Source organism: Myotis yumanensis, unplaced genomic scaffold (genome assembly GCF_028538775.1).
Source record: "Myotis yumanensis isolate MYYU_CA2020_CCGP unplaced genomic scaffold, mMyoYum1.0.hap1 SCAF_15, whole genome shotgun sequence".
NCBI lineage: Eukaryota > Metazoa > Chordata > Mammalia > Chiroptera > Vespertilionidae > Myotis > Myotis yumanensis.
The window spans coordinates 39,100,407-39,123,464 of record NW_027223766.1 but is presented as its reverse complement, the minus strand read 5'-3'; the positions used below and the strand labels follow the sequence as shown (position 1 = coordinate 39,123,464).

The 23,058-nt window shown below is 41.5% G+C and overlaps 1 protein-coding gene and 1 long non-coding RNA gene across 3 annotated transcripts in view; one reads left to right on the top strand and one right to left on the bottom strand.

Moving 5' to 3' along the window:
• The window catches only part of LOC138993001 (uncharacterized), a 58,441-nt gene extending 37,847 nt beyond the window's left edge, over positions 1–20,594 (bottom strand). The window contains exons 1-2 of the long non-coding RNA XR_011468218.1: positions 19,918–20,594; positions 8,735–8,892 (exon numbers count right to left, since the gene is read on the bottom strand). This is a non-coding gene — a long non-coding RNA (uncharacterized lncRNA). The remainder of the gene's footprint in view (positions 1–8,734; positions 8,893–19,917) is intronic.
• Positions 20,595–20,887: 293 nt separating this feature from the next.
• The window catches only part of ZFPM2 (zinc finger protein, FOG family member 2), a 425,162-nt gene continuing 422,991 nt past the window's right edge, over positions 20,888–23,058 (top strand). For both annotated transcript variants that reach the window (XM_070392063.1, XM_070392062.1), the window contains exon 1: positions 20,888–21,405. In XM_070392063.1, coding sequence (XP_070248164.1) covers positions 21,366–21,405 — 40 coding nt within the window. In that variant the 5' untranslated portion in view covers positions 20,888–21,365. The remainder of the gene's footprint in view (positions 21,406–23,058) is intronic.

The window sequence follows — 23,058 nt, the reverse complement described above, 5'->3', positions numbered from 1 at the left end:
AAAATATTATTACTCTGCCAAAAGTATTCTTTGAAAAATACTTCCCTGTTAGTGGTTTACTTTAAATTTTGTTTATGGCATGATTAACATATAAATTGATTTTTAAAGGAGTGACATCTCTACACATTTCAATCTTCTTATCTAGGGGCCCAGTTTATATTTCCATTTGTTTGAATTGGTGTTTATCTATCCTGCTAATAGAGTGAATTTTAATATGGATCTTGTTTATTACATTTTTAATGTTTTCCTTCGTTGAATTGCTAGGTATTTTCACTACAACTTCTAATGATCATTGTTTTTAATAAAACCTGTCCCACCTCACTAACTTTTTTATCATTTTGACAGGTACCTATATGTATTGCCTCACTTAATTCTCAAAACAATATTATTATGAAAGTTTTATTATTATCCTCATTTTTATATGAAATATATCACCCTATATGGGTTTAAAAATATATGAACTATAATATAATGAACAATCTTGTATACAATATTAAACTATGAATCTACTTCTTGATATCATTTGCCTCACTCTTCACAGTTGACTCCTTATTTGAATTTAGTGCAGCAGGTCTTAATAATGCCATTTTGTTCAATAACATCCTACATAATAAAAGGCTAATATGCAAATCAACTGAATGGCAGAACAACCAGTTGCTATGATGCACACTGACCACCAGGGGGCAGACGCTCAATGTAGAAGCTGCCCCTGGTGGTCAGGGTGCTCCCACAGGGGGAGCACCACTCAGCCAGAAGCCTTGAGCCGGGCTCACAGCTGGTGAGCACAGAGGCAGTGATGGGATCCTCTCCCCCCTCCATGGCAGTGTAAGGATGTCCGACTGACAGCTTAGGCCCGCTCCCGCTCCCCTAGTGGGCCTAAGCTGTCAGTCAGACATCCCCCAAGGGCGTCCAGACTGTGAGAGGGCACAGGCCAGGCTGAGGTACCCCCCTCCCTGAGTGCATGAATTTCGTGTACCAGGCCTCTAGTTTTGTTATAATGTTGCTGATAAAAAATTATCGATTCCCAGCTGGGGCCACTGTGTGTGTAGAGTTTGCACATTCTTCCCATGTCTGCACAGGTTTTCTCTGGGTACTCTGGCTTCGCCCCATATCCCAAAGATGTGCATGTCAGGTAAACTGAGGTCTCTAAATTGCCCGAGTCTGAGTAAGTGTGGGTATGGGTGTGGGTGTGAGTTTGCCCTGTGACGGGAGGGCAACCTGTCCAATAGAGGTCCCACCCTGAGCTGCCAGAAGAGGTTCTGTCCATGAGCAAACATGAACTGAAATAAGCAGTTTGGAAAATAATAATCTTCTTTTTCTTCATTTTTCTTTAATGTCTGAATAGCTCACAACATCCTCAGTTACTTAAAAAAAAGCATACTTAATATTGTCCATGAATGCTTAGTAAAGCAATAAAATTACTTTTTCCACATGAAAAATCTTTCCTTCATTCCCCATATATTTCATAGGGTCCAAAATGATAAAAACAAAACTTGGGATATGGTAAGTATCAAAAAAAACTAGCTGTTACTATTATCATTGTTATTACTAAATTAGTAGTCACAGAAAGATACAAAACCAAACAGACAGAAGCCATTAGAGCAATAAACAAAGCAGTAGGCAATATATTGAAGACAGCGATCCACTTCATTAGTTTGCTAGGGCTGCCCTAACAAATTACCACAAATTGCATGGCTTTATAATATAACTTTATTGTCCCATGCACAGATCTGGAGGTTAGGCATCCAAAATCCAGGTGTTAGTAGGTTTAGTTTCTTCTAAGAGCTTTGAAAAAGAATTTGTTTCCTGCTCCTCTGCTAGCTTCTGGGATTTTGCTGGAAATCTCCGGCATTCTTTGACCTGTCAAAGCACCACCTCTATCCCTGCCTTCATCTCCACATGGCTTTCTCTCTGCACGTGTATCTGTCTCCAAATTTCCCCTTTTTAAAAAGACACCTGTCATGCTGGATTAGTGCCAATCCTAATGACCTTCTTTTAATTTGATTACCTCTGTAAAGATCCCATCTTTATATAAGGTCACATTCTGAAATCTGAAAGGTTAGGATTTCAACAGATGAATTGCAGGGAGCCACAATTTAACCAATAACACATCATAACCCATTAATAAGTAATATTTCATTGGGTATTTCTTAATAAGTCACATTTTTACATAGTGGTTAATCATTCTCATCATTTTTTTTCATGAACAAGTTCTAGATACTTGTATTAGAGATCCAATGTGCATTCTTCACTCTTTATTGGGTATGCTTATATTTAATTCATAGCAAACTGTTGTTCACAGTGATCTCAAGAATCTCTGTTGCCGCCTATTTTCCTGAGTTCAAGGTACCCTGTCATCAATAATTAGCTATGACAGACAAGGAACACCAGGTGAGCAGATACAACTTTAAAAAAAAATGCTTTAAATAGGTTCCCCCCCCCCCCCCCCCCATGTTATGGCTATGTCATCTAAAGTCTCCTATGGCAAAATTGTTTCACGTTGTTAAAAAAGAAACCTTAATAGGCTTAAACAAATATGCCAAGAATGAGACGGAGAACAAATCACTGAGGCATTCATTTAATTAAAGTTGATGTCTGCATCTTTTTCTGAGTTTATTGATATTGTATATTGTTATTGACTTGAGTAGGGTGAACTTTCCATAGCATTAACCATGTGGTGAACTGTAAACTTGTAGCTATACCAAAGAAAAACTAATGCATGTTCTAGGTCATAGATACTGCCAAACCAACTGTTATTGCAATCAGATTGTTTTATTGAAACTATACAAGTACTCACATACAGAAATAGTAGGTGTCGGTAAAAGGTTGAAAGATATGAGCTTGTTGTTTGTTTTTGCTCTAAACTATACACTTGCTCTTGTTTGCTCTGACTAAAGTGTCATCATGAAGGAAAGCAGGGCTGGCCTGAGGTCAAATATCTGAGTGGTCAAATTTACCAGCTCCCTTTTTTTCAGCTTATTCTTCTCCTTCTCTTAGGATCGCCTCCTGCCCAGAGCACAGTTATTAAATATTGTCATCTTTTTATGACTGCAAGTCTTTCTAGCTCCAGCTTTTCAAAGGGAGAGTGGTATGATACAAACACTGATAAAGTATATTTTATTGAATACATGAATGAATGAATCAATCAGTGAGTGAATTTCGTCCAACCAGCACTGACTTTTTAAAAAAAACAACAACTATTTTTATTGATTTCATTGATTTCAGAGAGGAAAGGAGAGGGAGAGAGGGATAAAAACATCAATGATGAGAGAGAATCATTGATCGGCTGCCTCCTGCATGCCCCCTACTGGGGATTCAGCCTGAAACCCAGGCACGTGACCAGACCTGGAATGGAACCCTGACCTCCCAGTTCATAGGTCAATGCTCAATCACTGAGCCACACTGGTCGGGCAAGCACTGCTTACTGTTGAAAATCCAAAATTAATTTCCCTTTCCTTATTTTTTACTATGTTTAGTGTCTCCAGTTTGTCTAGTTATAAAAATGTAAGATTGCAGGTGTAACAATTAACAGTATTAATAATTTACCATCCAAAGTTATTTGCTTTCCATTTAAATGAATCTCTGCTTTGTAGCATTTCAGCCACTATGGTAAGAAAAGCCTTAGACTGTCACCTAAGTCTATTTTTTGGTTGTTCTCCAAGTAGCAAATCCAGTCTTGAGAAGAATGGCTAGGTGCATAGCAGACACATGATATAAGTGTATTTACTGACTGATGAGAAAAGATGAGAATTCAAACATTGGGATATTATCTTAAATATGAAAGTCTGGGTTTTATTATATTTCACTGAACCCAAGATTTTTACATCATCAATAAAAACTGGGAAAATACTCAGATTTCCTGATAATCTCAACTAAGTAGTTCAGGTTGATGAGATCAAGTTTTGATCAGAGAAGATGATAGTGAGAAGTGTTTCTCCATTTCAGGCATCAATAGTGGACAGTTTCCTGGCAGCCTGGGAAAACAGGATGTTGTGTGGCAATGTGACAGAGCAGATTTTTTTTTTTACAGGAAAAGGGGACTTGAAAGTTAAGTCAAAACCTGGTTTTAGGATATAGTTGAAACACAAACTATTATTGGTCCTATCTATTTTGGTCTTTGCAAATCCAAGCTTCTTATTACCATGGGAATATTTAAATGAAATTGTATAGATATGAGTAAAAACCCTAGTCTGAAGTCATGAACTACATTTCCTAATGACAGTAAATATTTCAAAACATCTTCCTGCCAAATAGTCTAGTAAGCATTATCTATCTTACGAAAATCCTAAGGCGATACTCTGTACTAAATTAAACTAGGCTTTATTTCCCACAACTGCCAAAAACATGACAGAAGTTCATGTTCTCTTTATCCAGACTTCTGGACTGGGACTTCTCAATGAAACTTGTTCCAGAGACATAATTGTTTGGGTCTTCCCGGCATGGAGTTCCTCAACATATTACTGAAGTAGAGATGAAAAGGTAATAAGGAAAATACTTCTAACATGTGTCAAGTTGTCAACATTATCAGGAACACTTTCAAGGTCGTCTTAGGTGTATAAACACTACACAAATAAAATAGACAAATTTCCCGCCCTTTAGAAATTCTCAGTCTAAGATAAAGTACTTGAAACTAACATTAGAATTACAGAGTCAATGAATTTAGAACTTGATAAATATTTAATGATGACCAATATGAACATTGAGGCTAAGGAATCAATACAATGTTCTATCTTGATGAGTCTAAACTAGAATCCTGGTTTTCTGGATTATCGGTCCAGGACACTATCCATTCGCTTAAGCATCCAGATTTCTTAACTGTTCATTTCTAGTGCATAGAAGTACACTTTTCCATTCTGAACTTCAGTTTCCGTGCTGATAAAAACCTCTATCTTTGCAGATGTAAGTGTGTAGGACCGAAGAAATAGCCAATCTCTAGAACCAGCACAGCGAGCCTTTATTGCCACTGCAATGCACTCATCTCTGTAGGAAATGGGAGTGGCATAGGCCTGGTCTCTGGTTGGTTCCATTCAGATGCATTCTTACAGGAAGCCAAGAAGATTAAAGAAACTGAGGAGGGATGGGAAATACGTATTTTGCTATCGTACATTTTTGCTTGGAGTTGGTTTTCTTCCAAACTGTAGCAACCCCCACAGAGAGGATTTTGGTTTGTTATTCCAATTGAGTATAATATTAGAGTTACAGTATCATCTTCTGCATCAGCTAAAAACCAAAAATGGGAAAAACTATTTAGAAGAAAACAAGTGGAAGTATTTAGCTAAATACACTTTCATGTTAAACGGTCTTGACTGTGTGTTGCTTTGTTGTTACTGATGGTGTTTGGGTGAGATCAGTAAATAGGAGAGCTCTTTCTCATCAATAAATGTGTTTAAGTTAGAATCAGAACTTTAAAAATAATCATTTATTAAACTATGAATAGTTTATTGATCCTTTTTAAAATGATCGGCTGTCTACTGCATGGCCCTCACCAGGGATCAAGCCTGCAACCCAGGCATGTGCTCTGACCAGGAATCAAACCAGCAACATTTTGGTGCAGAGAACAACACCCAGCCAACTGAGCCACACCGGCCAGGGCAAGTCAGAATCAGAATTTGCAGAATGGCAGCCTATAGTCAGATTGGGTCTTCAGGTCTATATTCTTTGAGTGGCACAATATTTATTTTAATTGTCTTAAAACCCCTTGAACAGGAACATATATTCTCCATATCTCCACAGGCCTCACCAATCCATATAACTTACACCTGGATATTTCATTCTTTTACATTACCCCTGGCCCCTGAAAGCATTAAAGTTCACAGTCCCTGGGATGGGTATTACTGTTATTTCTGTTTTCTCCTGAGAAGAAAATACCAGAATAGAAAAGGAGTAAACCTTAATGGTAAGGGGGGACGGGAAGAAGCCACTGAAATTATTTGCAGATAGCTAAACAATTCCTAAAATGTAAATGGAGGATGGAAATCTATTGAAGTATACAGCCGAATAATAAAATAACCTTCATAAAAACCAAGATTTCAGAAGACAAGAAGAGAGGACCACCCTGTCCATGAGGTCCCTTGGGTAGCAGTTAGAATCGCCTCTGGCTGGGTTTCACAAAATCCTAAGTGCTGTGTCTCAGAACTCCAGATTCAGCTCAAGGCTGAGACACTGCTACAGGGAGTCATCAGGACTGGCTCCTTCCCCTTTCCAACTACTTTCCCAAGCGTGTAGATTTTGTTCTTATGATTGCAAAGTGGCTCTTTTATATCCAAGCAGATGTCCCAACCCAGATATGAACAAGGGGATAGGCCAAAAAGGAAAAGATGCATTCTTACTTTTGAGTACAAAAAAATTTTCACTTTTTAAAAGTCTCATCCAGTAGATTCCTACTTGCATTTTATTAGTCCGAAGTGCCTTGCATAGCCAAATCTAGCTGGAAGGTAATCTCAGAAAATTAGTACTTCTACCTGAACATCTTGAAAATAGTTAGGGTTCTGTTGCTAAAAAAAAGAAGACAAGAAAAGCTTTGAAGTAATTTGTTATTAGCTAACAATTAAACAGCATGTTCTACAGGACAAACACTTTACATATAATAATGCATTTAATGCAGGTAACCTCTGCATTAGACGCCATTATATTTCCACTTTGAATATAAGTAAACTGAAGCATACAGACCTTTAATAACACGCAAAAGACCACCTAGCTAAGAAGTGGCAGAGCCAAGGTTTGATCCCAAGTACTCTGTCTCCAGATACCATGATAATACCACATTGTGTGTATGACACACCCAAAGAGGCACAGGAGTTAGAACTGGCAGCTACACAGAGGGTGGCAGGGATGCTGTTAGCTAAACTGAAAGTCTGACTTCTAAACCACACCACAGGGGGACAATCCTATTCCTCATCCACATTTCCCACTCCTCCTCCATCCATTTGACTCCAAAATGAAAGATAAAAAGATTTTCGACCACTTACTATCACTTAAGACTCTTTCCGCTTTGAGTAACAAAAAAGCAAAACAATACTAGTGGTATAAACAATAAGAAATTGTACTGGGGCATATAATGGGAAATCTACCAGTAAAAGCGAAATAGCTAAGCCTAGTATGACCGGACTTCAGCTTCATTTGAACACTATTTTCTTTGCTATTCACTCCTCTGTGAGTTAGCCTTGTTTTAGAGGTAGTTTTCCTCATTATAAAAAATAGATGACAGAAGTAAGTGATGCAGTATTTTCCTCGTTTCTTTCTTGAAGGAGAGAGAGAAACAAATTCTCTATAATTCTCTCTTAAGAGCAATTAAGGACTCCCTCCCCCCAGAAAAGCTTCCAACCACTCTCCCAGGTCCAGAATTGGTTCCCTTGCCTATTCCTAAAACAATTACTAACGTGGTATAGAACTGTAAAAGTCCAAAACAGAGAGTTAATGAGAAAAATAATGAAAACAACCAAAAAAAAAATCATTGAAGTGAAGAGTAAATAACACACAAAGTGTCTGACTAGTATAAGATTTCCGATCAAGGAATACTGAATGCTGGAATACAGAAGAGTATATTCTCAAATTTATCAGGGTAAAGATATGATTTCTAACCCTAGAATTATATTCCCAGCTAAACTATCAACCAAAGACGAGGGCAAAATAAATACTTTTTCACATACATAAATATTCACAAGTTTCATTTCATATGTACAACATTCTGAGGAGGTAATTTAAGGATATATGTCAGAAAAATGAGAATAAAAAGAAAAACAGAAAAAGTATGGAATACAAATAACTGGTATCCTTGAAAGTGGGATGTAGGTGGGATATGAAATACAAGGATTGGTGAAAATCTGTGTAAGAATCAATGATGCCCTGAAATTTCTTTTCACATTACGCTTCCAGGTGTCAGCTCACCAAAGTGGTCTGAAGACTGAGACTTACTCTTTAGAGGTTAAACCGGAGGGATTTTGTATTCAGTGATAGTAACTGAAGTGGGAACACTATAGTGAAAGAAGGGATTATACTGAACAGTGAGATACTGAAGCTCCTTCTTCGACTGAGTATTGGAGATTTTCTCTTTGGGGAATGTGATGAACCCAAGAGATAAATACTTAAAGGTATAGACAGGGACCTCCAGCTGCAAGGTTCCCACCCTAACCTCAAAACCCAAACCCCACTCTCTCCATATACACAATGTACGTTTAGGTTTTTTTAGTGTCTCAGTCATATTAGAAAATAGCAAGCCAAGAATAACTAAAGATATATGAGAAAATTCCACATGAAAGACGGGTACTAAATTATATAGAAAAAATAAAGAGGCACTGAGGAAACATAAAATTTTCAGGGAAATAAGGAAATATTTCCAAAGAAAACCTATAATTACTGGCCTCAGAGAGATAAAACAAGAGGAAATAAGGAGAGGAAGCTGAAAAAGAACTGTTTAAGAATCAAAAAAGAAGTCTAAGAAATTAAAATATGATCACATAAAAAATTCAGTGAAGATGTGGAAGACAGAGAGAGCTAAAGAAATTTTCCATAAAATACAGAAGTGGCCTCTTCTCAGAACAAGAGCGGAAATAGAAGTCAGTGAAGCCCTGTGTTTAAAGTCTGAGGGGGGTGCGTGACATCAGCAAGATAATTGAATAAGATGTCCCTTGCTATGTCCCCCACAGAAAACAATTTGGTAACCATCCAGCGCCACATGCCAAGGCACCCGGGAGAAGTGTTGCCCACCTATGAATTGGGTGTTTAGCAAACAGACCTTAGTCCTGGTTGTGGATCCTGAAATGGCCCACGAACTGGCTCCAGGCTCTCTTGACCAGGATCCAGGAGCCCTGGAGAACACTGATCTAGGCGATCACCCATGGATGAGCGAGCCTTTCTGGAAGTCCAAGAGTCCAACAGAGAAGTTCCAGCACGCTGTTGGAGCAAAAAATATCCAAGATCAGGCGAATTGAAAAAAGTGAGAGGAACAGCTTGATATTCCCACATTACCCCTCTTCCAAGGTGGCACAGCTCAGCGCCAAGAAAGCCCTCCTCAGCCCATGACCCTTCCCACAAAGTGAAAGTGAGTGAGTGCCTAGCTTCCCAGTGCTGTGGGAAGCTGCCAGGGGCCAATTTCTCTCTCAACCAATCTAGAATGCTGAGTCATGAGCTTCATGACTAAGGGGCCTAAGAGGCTGGGAGAACATCAGCCATCTCTCAAAAGGTATCAAAGGGGAATAGATCTTACTGAGTCATGAACTGCTGATATGCCTCACCTGTGGGTACCCACAACCGGCCCATGGGCACCCGTAGCATACTGTGCATCACATGCACACATTCCCCATCCCATGGTATGTGCTTCTGACGGTAGCAAAAGCAAGTTTTGACAGACAACTAGTGAGCATGTGCATAAAGGTGAACTGAGTCTGTGGGCCACAAAGAGACCACAAACTTGAGCATTTAACATTACCTTTGGGAAAGCAAAAGGAAAGCTGTCAGTAACTGGCCTGTTGAGAAGCAGGATGGAGTAAAAGCATAGATTGAGAAGCTTAACAATTCTGCCACAAGAGGGAGCAAGAAGCGTGAAGCATATGTATCCAAATAATGTTTGAGAACGCCTCAGAACCCTAGTAGAGCTGAAGGAACGTAATTCTTTTCCAAAGTCAGTCAGTAAAGTTCAGAGGAGGTGACTATTACTTAAAATGTGAAGATAGCAATTTAACACTTCTAGGAATATAAAAATATTCAAATAAAAATGACACCACAAAATGGTCACAATAATTTTCCAGTAATTGATCCCTAAAACATGGAGCCCTGCAAATTACCCAACAAATAATTCAAAAATAGCTGTTTTAAGGAAGCTCAAGGAGCTACAAGAAAACACAGAAACACAATTCAATGAAATCAGGAGAACAATGCACAAACAAAATGAGAAGTTCAACAAAGAGATGGAAGTAATAAAAAAAAGAACCTAAAAGAAATTGTGAGGTGAAGAATACAATGAATGAAGTGAAAAATGCTACAGAGCAATAACAACAAAATGGACCAAGTAGAAGATAGAATCTAAGAATTAGAAGACAGAAGAACATATACATTCAGAGAACAAAGAAAAAAGAATGAAAAAGTATAAAAAAAGTGTATGTGATCTATGGGGTACCAGGAAAAGAACTAATTTGGGAATTATTGCAGTTTCTGAAGGAGATAGAGGAAGAGGATATCAGAACACTTATTTTTAAAAATAATGGTTAAAACCTTCTCAAATCAGGAGATTTAGCCATTTATGAAATCAATAATAAACAAGAAAATCAGAAAATTCACAATAATGTGGAAATTAAACAATACACTTCTGAAAAACAAATGGGTAAAGGAAGAAATCAAAAGGAAAATCAAAACTATCTTAAAACAAATTAAAATGGAAACTTAACGCATCAAAACTTATGGGATGCAACTAGAACAGTAATGAGGAAAGGTTATAGTGGTTAAGTAAGCTTCTACATTAAAAAAAGAAGAAAAATCTTAACTTTACATGTCAAGGAACTAGAAGGAGAAGAACAAACTAAGCCCAAAGTTAACAGAAGAAAGGAAGTAATAAAGAATAGAGATGAAATCAACAACATAGAGAATAGAAATCAATAAAATTTATTTTTGAAAAGATAAACAGTGATCTCACCTCTAGGGATATATCCTAAGAAACCTGAAACTCTCATCAAAAAGAATATATGCACCCCGACATTCATAGCAGTACAATTTACAATAGCTAAGATTTGGAAATAGCCCATCAGCAGATGAGTGGATAAAAAAACTGCGGTACATGTACACAATGGAATACTAAGCGGCAATAAAAAAGAAAGAACTCTTACCACTTGCAACAGCATGGATGGACCCGGAGCTTATTATGTTGAGCGAAATAAGCCAGACAGACAAAGATTAAGTATCACATGAGCTTACTCATATGTGGAATCTAATGAACCAAATAAACTGATGAACAAAAATAAACCCAGAGACATAGAAGCATGAACAGACTGTTGAACCTCAAGAGGCAAGGCAGAGAAGGGCTGGTGGGAAGAGATCAACCAATGGACTTGTATGGATATATGCATAACCCGTGGACACAGACCATGAGGGGTGAGGGCCTGGGGTGGGGGCAGTAGGGGGCTGGAAGAGGTTAATGGGGGAAAAAGGAGGACCTATGTAACATTTTCAACAATAAAGTTTAAAAATAAAATAAAATAAAAAACTGAAAAACAAGGAAAAAATAAATAAAAGAAATGGATACATTCTTAAACACATACAACCTACCAAAACTGAATGATGCAGAAATTGAGAATACGAACAGATCAATTACAACTTAGAAGAGTGAAGTAATAAAAAAAACCAAAACTCTGACCAGAGAAAAGCCTAGGGTCAGCTGGTTTAAAGAACTAATGCTGTATCTGTCACATATGCCACCTGCTGCCAGGTCAGGATGGCTAGTTGGCCACATCTATCAAGCGCTTCCTCTACCACAGGGCCAGGAGAAGGGACTGAGCACAGAAGGCTGGCCGGGCCCTCAGCATCAGGAGCAGGGCTGTTGTGTCAGCCAGGCCTTTGGTCACATCCCCACACTGGGGGAAGCAGGAGTAAGGCAGGATAACCGAGAGCACCACCAGAACCAAGTGGAAATGGGGAAGGAAACTTCTCCAAGGAATGAGGGATGAGGTCATGGAAAGGGAAGAGATAGTGGTCAGATGTGTGTGGATGAAAATGAATCACAGCTGTGACACCGAGCACCGACCGGGCCCCATAGCCTCTGGCAGGGCGCTCTGAACTTACTGAGCCCTTGGGCACCAGGCATGTGGTCCAGCTGGAGTCACCAGCTTTGTGCAGCTCCCCTCACCAGCTCCATGTAAAGGGGGCTGAGGCATTTTTAGCCAGAGAACCCAGAGAGCATGAGTCAGCTGCTGGGTCACAGCCCAGGTCCCTGTGGCAGGTCAGCCAGAGAAGAGAGGCTGACCCTGCTGAGAAGGGGGGGGGGGGGGGGGGGGGAGAATGAACCCAGACTGGAGGTTAGAGGGCGAGGCCAGATGACAAACACACTGGGAAGTGAGACCTTGTTCAGCCCTTGTCTTTCATGGCTCTCGCCTCCTAGAAGGCGCAGAGCAGACACAGTGAGCGGGGCTGGAGGGTGAAAAAACAGGGTGGGAATGTGAAGAGGCTGTCCCTCCCTTCCCACCGTAGGCTCTCCCAGGGCCTGAGACCGGACCAGCGGGCAGGCCAGGAGCTTTAAAGGGATGAGAGATTGAGCTTCAGATTGGCCTTTTCACTGCCAGAAAATGGAGACCTGGGTGACTAGAAAGACTGTGGGACTTGCAAGATTTCGTCCAGGAATAAAGAATGATGGCCCAAAGCAGGTTGGTTGGGGACCATGTGAGAGAACAGCGTTCTGCTCCCATCTGCACCCCATCAAGTCCAGTGCACCCAGTGAGCTGGTTATGATTAGTAAGCACCTTCTGTATGCCAAGCACGGTGCGGGGCATGAGGGACACAGCAGTGGACACAGCACCTGGCCTTGCTCCTCGTGCCTTGCCGGGGCTCCCCTTGGAGTGGAATCCCAGGTCTGTGCCTGCCCACCTGCCCCTTGGCAGCAAGACTGAGCCCTCACTGTATTCCTGAGATGGAGACTCCTGGATGCCCTCTGCTTGTCCTCCAGCTCCTAAAACGGTGTGGGGTGGAGTCCTACATAGAATCCTTCCACAGGTCCCCACCCCAGCCCTTTATCGCACAGCCCTCCACAGTGTGGGAGTGTGTTCATCCAGGCAACTAACATTTACTAAACACCTACTATGTGGCAGGCCCTGGGCTAAATAAAATGAGGATGACGTGGAAAAAAAGCTTCCGCACAGCAAAAATCACATAATAGCAGTTTCTGTTGTCAGATCAACTGTGAAGGTATCACAGTGCCTGTGTTCAAATAAGCCTTCCTTGATTGTTTCAATTGTTCTATTTTATTACTTGTTAATCTCTCACTGTGACTAATTTATAATTTAACTTTATCATAGGGATGTATGTATGTATAGGAACAATCACATATATAGGGCTCAGTACTATCTGTAGTTTCCAACATCCATTTGGTACCTTGGAAAGTACCCCCTGTAGATAAAAGTGGAGCTGCTGTAGCATGTACGTAGAGGTGGCGCATAGAATAAATTTTAAAAGTTCTCACCACACAAACACACCCAAAAAAGTAACTCTGTGAGGTGGTGGAGGAGTTAACTAATCTTATGGTGGTAATCATTTTGTAATATATATATATATATTTGTGAGATATATATATATATATATATATACACACACATATATTTCTCATGTTGTCCTTTAACTTATATAATTTTACATGTAAATTATATAACAATAAAACTAAAAAAAAATTTAGGAAAAATAATTTGTACCATATAATTCTGCACCCTCCCAAACTATATACTACATATGAGGGGAGAATAAATATAATTTCAGTTGTGCCAAAATCTTAAAAAAATAAAAATTCCTTGTATATATATATATATATATATATATATGTGTGTGTGTGTGTGTGTGTGTGTGTGTATGTGTGTGTGTGTGTGTGTGTGTATAATATATATATATATATATATATATATATATATATATATATATATATATATATTGCCCCCCCCCAGGGAGCTACATGAAATTTTACTCCAAAGCAACAACAAAAGTAACAAGAAAGAGAGAGTGAAAAAAGAAAAGACAAGACAAGAGAAAAAGAGAAAGGGGGTAGTAAACCAGAAAAGAGGAATACACAGCATTTAGGAAACAAAGTATCAAACACAGGAACTCATGGGATAATGATGTAAGGAAATCTTAGTCACAGAAAGCAGTGGGTCTAGAGTGGAGCAGAAGGTTGGAAGACTCCAAGAAAGAAGAAAGACACCTGTGGGTCGCGACCCCTTTGGCGGTCGAAGGACCCTTTCACAGGGGTCGCCTAAGACCATCCTGCATATCAAATATTTACACTACGATTCATAACAGTAGCAACATTACAGTTATGAAGTAGCAACGAAAATAATTTTATGGTTGGGGTCACAACATGAGGAACTGTATTTAAAGGGCCAGAAGGTTGAGAACCACTGTTTTAGACGATTCTATTATCAGTATGCTCTAGCATTGTTATTCATAACCCTACATCTTCAGTTCATCCAAATGCATTATTTTAATACATTTCAGCCAGTAGATAATAGCAAAGATAAGTGATTTGATTAAATCTATACACATAGCAAGTGTTCTCAAAAAAAGATGTTCAATTTCTTCTTTTGCATTTAGGAAGTTAGGCCAAAAGTTATAGGCCGGAAAATAAAACTTACCACTGATGTATAAACATTACTCATGCAGATTATAACAACATTTGTAAAATTTATGGGCAAGGTAATCTGTTAGATGGTTATTTAAATGTGACAAAGTAAAGTTGAAAGCAAAATTCCAGCATCTGGGGCCAGAATATCTGTATTCAGGAGGGTTAGATGTGCATGCCAATGAATCAAGATGCCCTTGAGGTACTCGGAACTTTTTTTCTAAGAGGTATCCTTGATTGAAGTGAATGTCCCAAATCAGTAATTGATATCTTACTTACTTATCTTTGTTAAAATTTGTCGATGTACCCACTGAACATTTGTAAGAGTTATTGACCATCTCAGGGTTGCTCAGGAAAAGAAAATAATCAAAAGTGCTTCTGATGGCTAATTTTATGTCAACTTGACTGGCCTAGTATTTGATCAAACATTCTGCGTGTGTCTGCCAGAGTGTTTTGGGTGAAATTAACATTTAAATTAATAGACTGAGTAAAGCAGATTGCTCTTCCAATGTGGGTGAGCCTCATCCAATCCACTGAAGGCCAGACTAGAATAAAAAGGCAGAGTAAGGGAGAATTCCCTCTCTGCATGGTGCCTATCAGCTGGGACATCAGACTTTGCTGGCCTGCAGATTTTACTCATAATGGAACTTACTAGTATACGTCAGCTCTCCTGGTTCTTAGACTTTCATATTCAGACTAGGGTTATACCACTGGCTCCCATAAATCTCCAACTTGTCAACTGATGATCTTGGGACTTCTCAGTCTCTATAACTGTGTGACTCAATTCTCTATAATTAATATCCCTCCCCCCCCCCTCTACACACACACACACACACACACACACACACACACAAATAGATTCTGTTTGTTTTTTTAAGAAAAACCCAGACTAACACAGAGTTTTTTTATATAACTTTTCTGGAGGAAATTAACAAGTTCAGTTAAACTGATATTTCTAAATACTTAAATATCCAGTCAACCACACTGAGGTCATAGATATCTAATTTTTGTCTTAGTTTAGTCTTTTAGCTTGAATGTAACAGGAATCACTTAATACTAATCTAGGCCAAATATAATTTTAAAAAGGAAGGTGGGGAGAGATTTATTGTAAGGAGAGACAAGTATTTTGGTGCCGTCAAGGGCAGAAGTGCCACTACACACCCCGAAAGAGATTGAACAGGACGTGAGGCCATTTCATGTTCCCATTTAGACTTATCTCAGGACATTTGTTTTATTTCTTTTTCTCTCTACTGACAAACTATCACTGTTACTCTGTTCACAAAGTGATAACCATGCCATAATTCAAGAGGTTTTACTCTCCTTAATTCAAGAGACCAGCTCATGTAGGGGATGAAACTCTTGATACTAACTCTAGATTCTTATGGGAGGAATTTGGTCATATTTGGGTCAGGTTCTCCTCTTGATCCAACTATCTTTTAGGAGCATAGAGTCATGTTGTATGAACACGACTGTCATCCCCTGTACCTGTAACTGTGTGGATGAGAATTAGGAGTGTTAGGAGTCCTGAGATAAGACAGCATAATTCTGAACTTGCGTTTTCTTTCAATTTATGTTAGATCTTCTGTGTGTCCAGCACTGGGGATGTCATTCTGAAAAAGAAAGACATGTTTCTTACCTTCACAAACCTTACTATCTAGTTAGGTGTTTTGTGGCATGTAGGGGACTGGTGAGAACTGGGTTTATATATACTTAAATTGCCAATGTAATGCAACAAGTGATATTATGTAGACAAAAAAGGGTGTTATGAAAGCAACTGAAAAGAGGTATTTCCCTCAGACTTGGGAGATCACTGATGTCTTTTTGTGAGAAATCACACCCATGCTAAGACTATAAAGATGCATAGCGGGGTTAGCCTAGTCAAATAGATGAAGAAAAGACCTAACAGAATTGACAAGACTGGAATGTTTATGTAAACAACAGATCACGTTGATGGATCCCAAACACAGTCATATTGGAATGCTGAAGGGTGTCTTCCTTTGGATTTCCCAAAAATCAGATCTTGAGACAAGATAAGACCAAGTGAGTCCTCTGTGTTGGCATCACTCTTAACAGATTCGTCCAACAAAGATGGCCAACAACAATATTTGCATTCTCCCCATGTAGCAACCCCAGCAGAAAAATAGCACCTTTTCCTGGATGGTTTTAGGAAAAAGTTCCATCACTGACTCTTCTGGGAACAACTGGGCCATTGAGCCAATCACCATGGCCAAACATCTGGAATATTCTGATTAGTCAGGCATTAGGGGATTCAGAAAGGCCACACTTGTATCACCAAATAGTAGGTGAGGATGAGTAGTTCTTCAAAGGATAATACAGCATTATTACCAGAAAAGAAGATGGATGCTAAGCAGGCAAAATCAACACATGTCTACTAAAATTTGGGGTGTGACTCCTTTAATATTTACTTTATACTTGGAGGTGTGTTATGTATACAGACTTAGCAACCAAGTACTTTGGGGAAGGAGGTGGTAACTGAGTTCATTCAATGACTCTCTTCTATCAGAGTAGTAGTAGTTTGATTGCAAAGAGTAAAAATTTAAATCATCGACACTTTATCAGTATATCATAAAAATTTACACAGAAAGAGAATAGTAATTCTTAACCCATATTAGGTTCAGAGACTTTTTTTCACAGATATTTTTTTAAAACTCATAAATTTAATAGACCTGCTCCTTAGCAAATTTTTTTTTTGTACACACATACTTCTTTTAAAGCATTCAGTCTCCATGAAGCCCAAGTTAAACTTCCAATCCCGATTGGCTGGATGCTTTCAAAGCCCTTGGCTCCCTTGCAAGTAAACAGATAGTCCTTTTCATAGTTATAATATAGAAATGCCATTTAGATGAGTTTGTTGATTTTTAGTTTTAAACTGCTGAAATTATAAAGATACACAAATACTAAACACTATTTTCATAGCGTATTCTTGTTCAATTCAGTGTCACAATCTTAAATCAGGACAGATAAACTGTATTCAATTTCTGGTGAGGATACAAGGGCAAAAAATTAAGTCTTTCTGAAGCTTTTGAATATTGTTTACTCCCATAATAAAGAAGGCAGCTTGCTGCCTAATAAGATGAGGCCTGGGAGGTTGCGTTATCAATTTGTTGATTCCTTGGAGGGAAAAAAAAAACACATTTTAAAAACAAATCCAAAAGTAAGACACACATGAATGCAATCCATTTACACTGAGAGCACATTTCTATACTGTTCCAAATAATGAATTTCTGTATAGAAATTTATTCCTTGTACCATGCCTTCCCTAAATAGTATGTTCAAGAATTAAATATATCTATGTTTATAGGAACCACTTTAGGGTTTCTCTGCCTTTTTTTTTTTTTGATAAACAATATTATAAACAACCATAAATTTGTGAAAATGTTAAAATGCTAAATTTGTAGGTTTGCCAGATAAAATACAGGATGCCCAGTAAAATTTGAATTTCAGATAAGCAATAATTATTTTTTAGGATAAGTATGTACCAAATATTGCATGAAACATACTTATGCTTAAAAAACACACCACTATTGTTGTTTATTTGAAATTCAAATTTAATTGGGCATCCTATATTTTAATTTTTTAAACCTGGCAACCCTATACACTTGCACACAATATTGTTTTATTCATTTGTAAATAAACATTTGATTTACATATTAAAGTAGTTTTGGTACAGGCATCTCATTTTTTTGTGATGTCTGTTTTCCAGTTAAGAATATACAATTATATTCTCATTTCCCCCCCATAATCAGTTTCAACTCATATCCTTTAAACTCCCACATAACTTTATGAAGAAAACCAGACTGAGATAGATGTGCCTTTATTTCCAATTGGTTTCAAATCAACTCTTTTAGTATTTGAGGAAATATTATTATAAGTTGCATATTTTATGCTTCTAAAGTAACTTATATATATGATATTAAATGGTTTGTCTTCAAAAGCAGAAACTTTTCAAAATGAACCATTGTGTAGAAATGAAATCAGTGAGTGTAGAAAATGAATAATTCATTTTTAAGTAAATGAGAAATTATTTTGTACTGTTACTTATACATCTTCACATTTATAGTTAAATAGTAATTTGCGATACACAGAGTATTAGTTGTGAATTGTGGTTTTCAATATCACAGACACATTTGTTGCTGTGGTTTTGCAATATCATTCCCTAATGCTTTTCTCAATTGTGGTTTTCATAATCATTGTTTGATAGTCATGTAACTGTGGTTTGGGGCTGCTATACCCATTTGGACAGAGATAATTGCTTATAGGTTTTGCTGTCTTTTTATTTTATAACCTTAGTAAGTTAAACTAGAAAAAAGAAAAATTTAACTTTAAATAACATTAACATTCTCATTAAACATGATGAGAAAGCACACAATATAATAGTATCCTTGTTTAATTCATTCATACTAGCTATAATGAACATGCATATTTATAAATTAAATAAACTATACTTATTTCTAATAGTGGAGTCTGGTTATTTTATTAATCTTGCCTTGAATTTCCTGACTTTTGCTCCTTTCAGCTTTTAAAGTGAATCTTTAGCTGAGATTTATTTGTTTCTCTGTTGCTTTGCATATTTAACCATTTCAAATGCCAAAAGAAACACTAACTGTTATGATATTTTAATTCCAATGGGCATTCCTTTTGGGTGATATAAAAAGTCAGCCAGTTCTGTAAAAAGATCTTTAAAAGCCATAATATATAACACATCCAATTCTAAGCACACCAATTTAATTGTAATGAATTGAAAATTAAGAAGGCAAAAATCTGTGGTTCTCTGTTCGCTTACTCATTCCACAACACAGACACAAGTTAGCCTGCTTTTCCTGGTACTGATGGCTTTCATGTGTTGGTCCTTCAGGGGAGGGACTTTATCAATATAGTGCTATGGTCCACTGCAAAGGATCATGTATTCATACTACCTCATATGGTAACGGCGCTCATGGTAATGTTACAAAATTCACAATTGGTCTGCAGCTCTGTATAAAGATTCTCGCAGCCATACCTTTCACAGGGCAACTCTTTCTACCTTCCAGAAGATGTCCTGATGGGGTTATAAATGACACTGATTACAGTGCCTCCTGCACAGGGAGCCGCCTGCATTATGCTCCATCAGCCGAAGCTCTCTCCTGACCCTCAGACGCGTTTAGAGTTTGGTGGGGCTCCCGCCAAGGCTAGTCAACCAGACAAAGGGGAGCACAATTTCAGATAAGAATGGATGATCTCACAACCTGGGGGAAAGTCAGCGGTATCTGAGGTGGGGGGGGGGGGGGAAGGGGTGGGGGGATGTATGTTAACTGGGGTAGAGTTTATTAGTAAATACTGATGACATAAAATAGCCAGTTAAACTGCCACTCAGATAGAAGCTACTTCCAGCTCACCCGGGAGGATATATTTAATACTCAGTGTATAGGAAACTATGAGAAACTCAGCTAGCCTCATGCAGCTTAACTTGGCCGAAATAATAACTATGCAAATCACTTCCAAATTTGTTCTTCTGTTGGCTTGCCGTTTCCAACCTTCTACACACACAATAATTGAATAAGAATGAAACAAAACTTTAAAAGCCAAAGAACCATGAAATAGTTATTAGGTCTTACCTGCTTGGGAAATTATGGCAAGATCAAATCTTTTATTAGTCGTCGCTGCTTCCCTGCCGCAGAAGAACTAAAAGGATTAAAGGTCATGGGGCTGGCTGGGGAGGGACATCCGAACTTCCACAGACTTCCTCAGAAAGTTAGTATCTGATGAGAGATGGTTCATTTCCCACCTAGGGCTAATCACCTAGCCTAAGGGTCCTCCTTTTTGATGTGAGAAAAATATCTGCCTGTCTCCAAATTTGGAATTTTTTACAATATGACATGAAAGCTCCAGGGGAGAGACAGAGCGCTTTAAGGACACCGCTCAGCAGCATCCCATCTGCGCGGGCCGAGTGGGGGATGGTCCACGTCCAGGGCGGTCTCCAGGGAACCCCGAGAGCAATGAAATGGTCTCCTGAGAGCCCGGGCAGATGAGAGGACTTAACTGGCCCCAAGACACACAGTTGGCATTTGTGATCAGCTGGCTCTCGCCCGAGGATTTTGTCAGGGGCCTAACCTTCCTGCCAAGAACCTGGAAGGGCAGGAAGGGGGGGTGGGGTGGAGGCTAGGGGAGGGGGCGGCAGAACTGGGAGCGCAAAGTTTACGGAGACTGAGATTTCTTTGTGCCCCACCGCCTAAGCGAGGAGTGAGAGAGGAGAGTTGGGGTCCATCCGAGGGGGCTGTTGGAAGAAGTTGCCAGGAGGGGTGCCCTGGCGGCTGCCTAGCGCTGACGCGGTGTCAACAGCAGAACGTGGCCTCCTTCCAAGTCCGCCCCGCGCCTCTCCACCCCCCACCCCCCGCCGCGCTCCCAGGCACCCCACCCGACCTCGGCCGGGGCCCTGGTGAGCGTCCGGACTGGCTTTGGCCGCAGCCAATCCTCCTTGGGCTGATGGACTAGTCTCCCCTCCCCACCACCCCGGCGCGCCCCTCCCTCCCGCGCCTCGACGCCTCCCGCGGCAGAGCGCGAGCTGCGCGGCCCGGAGCGGCGGCGGCGGCGGCGGCGGCGCTCGGGAATCTGCCCCGCACGCCCGGGCGCGGGGACAGCGAGCGCGCTCCTCCTCCCGCGCCTTCCGCCCCCTCTCCCCGCCGCTCGCGCTCCTTTCCCTCCCTCCTTCTCTTCCTTCTTTCCGGGTTCCCCTTTCCCTTTTCTCTCTCCCAGTCCATTCGTTGGTAAATTCCCGTTTTCTCTCCCCCCCTCCACCCCATCACCCCCCCCCCCGCCCTCCCCTCCCCACTGTCACTCTCTCTGCCCCCCTCCGTCTTCTCATTTGCCTGCTCGTCTCCAAACGTGGACCCGCGGCTCCCGGAGGAGCCCAGCTCCCGGATCCCGCGCGCCCGGAGCACCTGGAGTCCGGCCCGCGGCGGCCCGAGCCTGGCCGGCGGCGGCGGCGGGAGAGGCGGCAGCCGAGAGAGCGGCGGCCCGGAGCGCGGGCACCGCGGGAGCCCCCGGAGCAGCGGCCGCCGCCGAGATGTCCCGGCGCAAGCAGAGCAAACCCCGGCAGATCAAACGTAAGTTTGCACGCGGGGCCGCGAGTTGGTGGGATTATTTCTGGGGAGGGGGGCGCGCGCGCGGGGCGGGCAAGGGAGGGAGGCTCCGGGCCATCCGCCCCAAGAGCCCCTGGTTTGGCAAACTTTGCCTGAGCAGCTGGAGGGACCGCTGGTCAGGGACGGACGGACGGACCGACAGACGGACAGCCCGAGCGCCGACCGGGAGAGGCGGCTCGGAACATCCCACGCCTGCTCGGCTCAGCCCGCGCGCTCCCGTGTTTGTTTGAAATTTCCGCACTTGGTCCCCGCCGCTTTCTCGTCCAGCCTCCCTGGGCAGCCCCGCTCCCTTAGGCGACGACGATGATGACGATTATTATTATTGGGGTCGTTGTCGTGGCGATGGACGTGGCGCTCCCCTTGGGGACCACTTTCAGCATCGGGGGGTGAGAACTTAGTTCTCCGAAAAGCTGGTGGAGACCTCGGGGCGAGGGCGGCGACGGCCCCAGGCGGTGGGAAATCCGTGTCCGGGCCCCCCCCCGCCCCCCTCCCCCCTCCCCCGTCCGGGGCGGTGCCGGAGCCACGCCAACCCCGAAGCGAAACAAAAAGTCGGTGTAAAAGTTCGCGCCTCGGCGGCGGGCGGCCGTGCGCCTCCGCCCCGCGGGCGCTGGGCTCGCCACGAGCCGGTCGCGCCCCGAGCCCCGGGCCGGTCGGGCTTTGGTCGCCGGGACGCTCTGCCTGCCGAGCCGGGATCCGGGTGGCGTCCGGCCCCGGGGCGCGCCGAGTCCTCGCCGGGAGGGGCCGCCCGTCACTTGCCAGCCCCTAAGCTGCGAGTTCAAGGCCGCGGGCGCGCGGGGCGAGCTGGCCTGGGAGCCCCCGGGCCCCTGGGAGCCGGGGTGACTTTGAGAGGACGCGGCGGGGCGAGAGGCACCTGCCCCAAACACAGGGCCTCGCAGCGCTCAACTCGCCTAACTTTTCTGGTCCCGGGGACCATCCCTCCGGGGGTGGTGGTGGTGGTGGTTGCCCTGAGACACGTCTTCAACGCTTTGGCCAAAAAGGAGAAACAGCCTGATTAGTTTAATGTTTGCCAGCCTTGCGGTGTGTCCCTTTCTTCGTCTTATTGAAAGTAGGGCAACTAGTTGAAAACTGATGATCCGGTCGTTTTAATAAGGGTTTACTAGAACCAACCACCCCTCACCCCGTTATTAACCAAATGTACCCAACCCCCTAAAGTTGAACGTTCTGTTGGGTGTACTTTAAAAATAAATCGTGTCCATCAACTTTTCCAGAGTGAAGCGGCGTCCTCATTCTAAGCAGGTTGCTGCAGTGAAGCATTGAATAGATCTTTAGGTTCTTGTGGAATCCTTGCCTTTCAGACATGACGGTCTGGCTTTTATTGGGTGGGTTTCTCCTTGTATACTCCAGTTCCTGTTCTGTGCAGCTTGGATTAGAGCAAGGGCTGGGCTTAACTTCTTGGCACAAAGCAGTTTTAATCAAGTAGAGATACTGTTCTTGAAGACTTTCACTTTTTCAGAGAGATCATTCATGGTTTCAACTAATTGCCCTTTACTTTTTATTACTAAATTGATCCTGTCTCCCTGGTCCAGTGTTGCATTTTTCTAGCACAAAACTGTGCATATTACAAGATATGATTATAAACATTAAATGCAAATGCTT